We start from the raw sequence: 7,672 nt of genomic DNA, 5'->3' as shown, positions 1-7,672 counted from the left end.
CATCTTAAAGTGAAAGCGTGTTCATTTGTCTTGCTATTGAATACAAAATGCCCATCTGTCTTAAATAGAAATCGAGGTATTTCCGATTGAAGGAGGTGGCGGTCGACTGGTTTGGTGACTTTCAAAGCCTGAGTTTCCTTAAAAACAGGAAAATTTACAATTTTATGCATTTTATCTTTTATCAACGGTTTTCAGTATAATCCTTACAGGAATGTTTCTTTAAAAAGACAAAGGCGTTGAACCAAAACGAAGAAGAAAAACAATCGATAAAAATAGCCCAACGGACTGGAAAATCTTGATTCCGTCGTCGATTTCTATCATTTTGACGAGTGCCTGATTTCACTAGAGTATTAGTTTTGGTTGGAATTAATTTTGAATCTTTCCTGGGCTGCGACCAAAACTTACTCTTGTCATTTTTGGGACCACGAAGGGATCTTTATCCGGCAGAACTTGCAAACGGGACCTCACAGAGTTTTCGACTTTATTCGAGAAGAGTAGGTGTTCGATCTTTCCGAAACTGAGATCAGGGATGTAACTGAAAGACAGCAGGCTGTAAGAGGGCGCCAGGAGTAGAAGTAGAAAGAGTCAGGAGATGTACAGAACAGAGAAGCCCAGAGGAGATCGGGGTGGGGGTGGGCGAGTAATGAAGATGAAAGCAGTTTACAGAACAGGACTAGAAAAGAGGACACGAAATGAAGTTTAGAGAATCAGGTGTTTTCGTCGCTCTCAGGTTTCGATATTGGGACATTTTGATTGAGAGACGAGCATTTTCTCCATAGACCAAGAGAGACAGCTTTGTCAAATAAAATTTTTAAAATAAAATATTCGATTAGAGAAACCTTGAAAATACACATACACACTGACAAATACACACACAGACACGCATGCAGGCACGCACGCAGGCAAGCATACACAGGGAAACCTAAAGAGAAACTCACAAAGAGATAGAAAAGGAGATAGAAGTACACTCTCACACACAGACACAGAGTGAGAGAAAGAATTAGAGAAAGATAGAGACAAACAGAGAGAGAGAGAGAGAGAGAGAGAGAGAGAGAGAGAGAGAGAGAGAGAGAGGGGGGGGGATAGAGCAAGTGTGAGAGACAGGCGGGCAGGCAGACAGACAGACAGACAAACAGACCAAAAAGGAGAAAAAGAGAGTGGCTTACAATCATCCCTAGTACAAAATTTAGAAGCTTATCTTCTACCTGTACACCTTTCTACCGGCGGGAAGACCTAACTTGCCTGAACACTTTGGAGTCTTTCTAAAATTATTCTCATGTACCGAGAAGATGAAACTTGAGAAAAGAGTAAATATTTGCCAAGCCTGCGCCCCCGCCTGGTTCTTGAACCCCTCTTGTCTATGACAAGCTTTTGACTGACCTTGAACAGAAGAGTTAATGCTAGGCAGAGAGCAAAGGTACTAAAACGGGGTACGGGGAATGAGGAGTGGGTGGGTTGAGGGTGTGTGTGTGTGGGCGGGGGGGGGGGGGTAAGTGGGGTTGTGTGATGGCAGCTTTGGGACGCCGGTTTGAGCAGCTTAACTTAGTGTCATGGTGACCAGACCGGTGGATAGTCGAGAGGAAGAGAGATTGCTGTGTCCACATTAGAGGATTGCGAATTTTGTTCTATTCTCTCTTGCGATATTTCTCTCTCTTTCTCTCTCTTTCTCTCTCTTCCCCCTCTCTCTCTCTCTCTCTCTCTCTCTCTCTCTCTCTCTCTCTCTCTCTCTCTCTCTCACTCATTCTCTCTCTCTCTTTTTCTCTCTTCCTGTCGCGCTCTCTTTCTATCTCCATCACCAACTCTCTCTTTCTCTCTCACCCTCTCTCTTTATCCCCCCCTCTTTCTTTCTCCCTGATCCCCCTCCCCGCCTTCTCTCTCTCTCTCTCTCTCTCGCTCTCTCTCTCTGTATGTGTCTCTCTCCATCTATCTCACTCCTTCTTGCTTCCTGTCATGTATGTAATTATATTCGTTTTAATAAACAGTCTTTAGCACTTTACACAAATCAATCAGCGCTATTGCCTCGTAACCAGGATACAAAATTCATCATGACAAACGGCGCTGACATATGTCTGGAGGAAGTGCACAACAACAGTGGGAGGCTGCATGGAGGGCGCCACTGGTAGCCTGCCCTGCTTTTCTTTCTGCCAGTTGTTTCTGTCTATCAATCTCTGGCCCTTTAGTAAATCATGATTATTATGTCGAAGTCTTTCTCTTTAGTCAATTCGAAATCCCACCGTAAAAGGCTATATAAATACTCACTTACAAACAATTGGTTTTTTTCCATAATTTTAGTCAAAACTCTTCTCTTTATTTAAGGGGGTTGTTTTTGGTGTATTTTCACAAGTGTGGATTTTTTTCACGTTATCCTATTATTATAGGTATTATAAATTTTCTACACAACCGTATTTCATAATCAAAGGACAACTTTGCTGTATTGTTTTTGCCATCTTTATTGCTTCATGAACAAGTTTCATTAAGTAGATGTTTCTTTAAAAAAAAACACAACAAATATACAATTCTATTGCATTCATTAACATGTGCCTGCAAGCTGGATACGAAAAGCCAAATGAAGGTCATTTTTACATTTGAAAGCATAAGCAATTTTTCAGTGGAAATAAGGCCTTAAAAAGCTCTATAAAGGCTTTCAGATTCTGTTCGTCCGAAGAAACAGATGGCTCCTTTTCTCGCTTCCGTGTCTGACATGGATAAAGATGCTTGGCACGCATTAAAACACATGCATCATATAACTGAAAACCTACTGAAATATTAATTATTATCTTTTTGCAAAGGAAGGTAGGAAGTAAGAAGACTTCGTGAACGACTGTCTGAAGTTTTCTGGGCGCTCTCTTTCAGTTCAATCTTCATTATTTTTGTCGTCCTTTTTTTCCTTTGAAGAGAGGAAATTTATCAGTATCTCAAAATTTCTGCGAAAAGTATATATTAAAAATACAGAAATACCAGGACTTCACTGCAAATCTACCTATAGGGTATTTTCTTATTTTAGAAGTTAGATTCTACGCTAAACGTTATGTCAAGCTATCAAGTGTCTTTAACACGTTCACTATCCAAATTATTTCAGCGCTGTATGTTTACTAAGCCTACATACATGTAGATCGAATGACAGTGAGTTGCCCGTGTACCTACACTTTAAATCATAAACATGACATGACTTAGTTACTTAGTTCAGTCTTCCGCGGCTGTACTGTTTCTGTCAAGAGCCTCAACATCTCGAATTACTGTAGTAGCCCGGGTCGGCCGGATCCTCGCCCCATTGGGCGCCCATGTTGAGGTATTTGTACGTCTGGTTGACCCATGGGTCTGTAAACTGGGGTAGTTCTCGCTGGACCCGCCTGGACAGACATTGACCACTGTTGAGGGCCTGGAAGTGGAAGTAGGGGATGTATCTGAGGTCTTCCTGCTCCTGACCAGCTTTGTGTCTAAGGAATCTGTAGAAAAAAAAACGTTTTCTTCTTTAAAGATCGTTTTGTCTTTGTACAATCTACCGGCGTCTATGGTGTTGAGTCGCAGGCAGGAAACATGAGTTTGACTCCTTAGGGGGGAGGGTTTCTAAAAATCCAGTATTACCGTCTGTCATTCTATATTATTGTTGTTTTAACAGATCTTGTCCTTTCAAGAGTTTGATCTGGTAAACAGAAATTTAAAATGAAAAAGGGGATACAAGTAAAATATCCTCTTCAAATAAGTTGGAGCCATCGCGGCCACATTCATGTGACTGATAGTGGAGATCCTGGATGTTCGTAATAGATTCACTCAGCTGCGAATAAAGGGCTCACGTATACTTTTACCAAACGGGGTACGTTTTTTTTTGGTGGTGGGGGGGGGGGGGTGAAGGGGTGTAAGACTGACCTGATTTTCTCCTCGATTAAGAGCGCATCTCTCGCGTTACTGACCCCGAGTCTCTGAAGCTGAAGGGCATCTATGGTGAGCAACCTTCGGCCGTTGACAAGGTAATGACGAAACATGCTGGCGTACTGCCCCAAGCTATTTGCACAAGCCCAATTGCACACCTGAGGAATAGAAACATTTCCAACAGCTCTTTATAATGTAATTTCAATCCTTGATTGATCAAACTATTTGAGTCATTTTAAAGTTGTGGAAGCAATTGTGAATCAACATATTGATGGTAAACAAAAAGAGTGGCAGAAAATTGATTTCTTCAATACGATCCTTCATCATACACTCATCCTAACCTAAGACTAACAGCTGTAAAGTGATCGAAAGACGACATGAGGAAGACAAAGAAAGATAAATAAAGAAGCCTGACAATGAACGGCCATTCAATGATCAATTAATTTTAAGAAGTCCTGTTACGACTGATTGCAAGTAGTTGGGGGCACCTTCTGCTTCTCTTCTTTTTTTTGTGCTGTTTTAGTGAACCCATCTCGCTTTTATCTGCTCTAAAAGGCTGCAGTTGTGTAAATAATATGTTTCTTTTTCCTTAACTACTCATCCTCACCTCCTTTAAAAAATCCCCACTAAAAAGAAAGGTAAAGGTCATGACAAATGCTGTTTCATTTGTATAGAAAAACACAGAAATAGATCAACCGACCAGGTTTAATATTTATTTGACACACCTAAAGTGACTTAAAAGATATGTGAATGTGCTGATTAGGCAGAGAAGACAAAATGCCTTTTATGTTGAAAATTTAAAGACAAGGATCAAGCAAATTACAACAATAATGAAATATTCATCTAATCTCCTATGTTCTAAATCATGAGATGCTGTCTTGATGCTGCTAGTATACCTAAATGGAATTTAGTTGCTGCAGCAGGGTCCAAAAGCAACAACGAGGGAAGACACTGTCAGTACAAACTGATTATAAAATATTCACTGAGCAACGACGAAAATATGAAAACAACAGAATCGTCTTCTATAAATTATAAATGCAAACAAAGTGTCATTGGAAATGCTGAAAATTTCAGGAAGTCTTAAAAGACTAATACTCAAATTTCTGTTCAATTCATAAATGAAAAAAAAAAAGCAAAAACCTGACAATGATCCCAAAAATAGCAGTCAGGTTTGTCAAGATGGCGCCCAGCCAGTTCTCTCGAGCCATGAGCTCCAATTGCAATTTCGCCTCTAGGGTACAGAAGGTTCTGTCTCACTGCCCCATGGTAGCTGACGAGAGGGTTGCCCTCACACTGTGCCCACGAGAGTGCCACGGACATGGTGAGAGAGTGGGGGGAGGGGGATGGTTTTCCCCTCGTGATTTGGGGGCCTGAGGAAAGGATGGAACAGGAGTCTTGGGAAGGGGGGGGGGAGTACATGATGTTTTGTTCTATTGTTTGATCTGTCAGAACTTGTTCCTGTGATGAGTCAATGACATGCCAATGTTGGTCTTTTGAAGCCCTTAAAATATACACGACTGAATTGGAGATATGGCAAAGGTGACTTACTAAGTTTCGAGAAATCACAAAGTTATTACTTTTTTAAAAGATTTGAAATATGGTTTACTGAAAGATACATTTGGATCATTTCAAGTACGGATAGAAAAGTTTCCAAATTCTTTCTCAGGAAAATGTGTCGTATTTTTGTCGAGAAGCTTATATTGTACATATTGTGAGTCAAAAATCTGTTAACAAAATAGTTACTCTTCTCAAAAAGATCTAAACTACGCATTTTGTCTTCCTGAAAAGAAAACCCCCCAGTAATAGTCCTCCATACCACAGGATGATACGTTTACAGTTTGGAATAGGGACGATGGTGGGGTTTTAAAACAAAAATCTAACAGACATGAAAGTTTTACTTGTAGGCTTTGTGAGAACAAAGTTAGCCCGAACGTTCCCACACGCAGATACAAATATTGCTAAATTGAGCCAGGATTTTATAGATACTAATACCCTTTACTGAAGATTGTGTTTACTTTCTATCAAAGAATTCGTATTCAGCCATTGTGCAAGTTCGTGCTACGCATTACTTATTTCTAAATAAATACACCCATTTCAATTTCACGAGGAAAACCCAGTTTGAATAAAAGAGATATAATTACAAGAACCTGTGGCTTAAGATCCTTTACTACAATTTGGTTGACCCAGCTCAAAAGCATCCAAACTGCACAAATTTTCAGGGCGATGCCACAGGCGATTTTGACGACGCTTGAGAGGAGAACTATCTTGTAGTACATAATGATATTTCTGTGGCTTACGTAGCTACTCACTTTTCAGTCAGGTGAGCTCTTATTCAACAAGTAAGATCCCGTCTGATTTTCTTAGGGAGTTATCGGAAACAGGGAAGGGGGGTTGCTGGTATGACTAGTGAGTGTTACACATTTGAATTAACCAACATGTGTCTTGTTGGGCATTAAACACATAATTATATTGTTAATAGATCCCGAGTAATGAAAAGGCGTCGTTCTCTTTTTCTCTTACAATTGCTCAACACGACACATGATTAAAGGGAAGTAATAAGATATATGATGAGATCTGTTTTCTAGATGGAGTTAAGTTTCCTATCTAAGAAACATTCGCATTCAGGTAGATTTATCCAATTTTTTAAATTTGTCTGTTTGTATTTATCTTTCTCAGTGCATCATGGTTACTTTTGATTCTGCTGCTGAAACTTTATAGTTACTAACTCAACACATCGCTTCCAATGTGTCATGAAAAAATATCTTATTTCAACGAAAAAAATCTACACCTAGGGAAAGTTTCATAGTGAGCAATACAATTTTACATTAGAGGGGGGGGTGGGGGTGGGGGGGACAAGGGAGGGGGAGGGTGGTGGGAGAGGACACACACACACACACACACACACACACACACACACACACACACACACACACACACACACATGCACGTACCTGGTTGTCTGTAGCCGGGTACCACTTCCCACCTGAGTGAATTGAAGAACATTCATGCTAAATGATTTTCCCCAAGAACACCACGTCGGCCTCTGACGAGACTCAAACCCACTCTACGGTTGCATGTCTAAGAGCCTTACTTCGCGGCCAGAGATTTTCTAAATTATAATTTAATTTTTACTTTTCGTTTGTCTTTCCATTGATCCCTTTTACTTATTATGTATCAAAATTATTCAAATAAAAAATTACAGAAATAAAACACTCCCTAACACTTCAGATATTCAAATTCATTCTTAATTTGAAAGATTTTTTGATTAGTAAAATAAAAATGCTATTCCTGTCGCCTTGCAGTTGAGGCCAGTAAGCATGGGCATTGAGCACATGTTCTACACTAAAATTTAATTTAACAGTGGGTGAACATCGCTGTGGTCAAAACGTTATTGCTACTGCACCAGGGGATAGAACTGCTAAAAAGTTGGGCTACGTATTCTGTCGAGTTATTTCCCTTGGTGCATATTCGTGAAAAGGTGCTAATCTTGCCATGACAGTGACCATAAGGTTTACACACAAAACGAAGACTGGAAAGTGGTGATTTTTGTTTTGAAGGAGGAGGTGTCAAGTTACAGAGAGAGAGAGAGAGAGAGAGAGAGAGAGAGAGAGAGAGAGAGAGAGAGAGAGAGAAAGAGAGAGAGAGAAAGAAAGAAAGAGAGAGAGAGAAAGAGAGAGAGAGAGAAAGAGAGAGAGAGAGAGAGAAAGAAAGAGAGAGAGAGAGAGAGAGAGAGAGAGAGAGAGAGAGAGAGAGAGAGAGATTTTCTAATGTTTTATAGGAGAGTGAAATGAAGCTGTTGATA

At 40.2% G+C, this 7,672-nt stretch overlaps 1 protein-coding gene across 1 annotated transcript; it reads right to left on the bottom strand.

Annotated features, from left to right (window-relative positions):
- Positions 1-2,425: 2,425 nt before the first annotated feature.
- Positions 2,426-5,850, bottom strand: LOC101856919. Its single transcript, XM_005106827.3, has 4 exons — positions 5,769-5,850; positions 5,011-5,240; positions 3,868-4,028; positions 2,426-3,446 (listed from the first exon to the last, which is right to left on the bottom strand). The coding sequence occupies exons 2-4, from the start codon at positions 5,188-5,190 to the stop codon at positions 3,221-3,223; spliced, it is 567 nt and encodes a 188-aa protein (XP_005106884.1). The 5' UTR covers positions 5,191-5,240; positions 5,769-5,850; the 3' UTR covers positions 2,426-3,220.
- Between the last annotated feature and the right edge of the window lie 1,822 nt (positions 5,851-7,672).

The sequence above is a fragment of the Aplysia californica genome, unplaced genomic scaffold, assembly GCF_000002075.1.
Source record: "Aplysia californica isolate F4 #8 unplaced genomic scaffold, AplCal3.0 scaffold00558, whole genome shotgun sequence".
Taxonomy (NCBI): domain Eukaryota; kingdom Metazoa; phylum Mollusca; class Gastropoda; order Aplysiida; family Aplysiidae; genus Aplysia; species Aplysia californica.
This window is presented reverse-complemented; position numbering and strand designations above follow the sequence as displayed.

What these genes read in the sequence shown, in the direction of transcription:
- LOC101856919 (XM_005106827.3), bottom strand. Translation starts at nt 5,190, where the DNA reads ATGTCCGTGGCACTCTCGTGGGCACAGTGTGAGGGCAACCCTCTCGTC. An exon ending in ATTTTTGGGATCATTGTCAG is followed by an intron (nt 4,029 to 5,010) that starts GTTTTTGCTTTT and finishes TCTATTCCTCAG; the next exon opens with GTGTGCAATTGGGCTTGTGC. An exon ending in TTAATCGAGGAGAAAATCAG is followed by an intron (nt 3,447 to 3,867) that starts GTCAGTCTTACA and finishes TTTTTTCTACAG; the next exon opens with ATTCCTTAGACACAAAGCTG.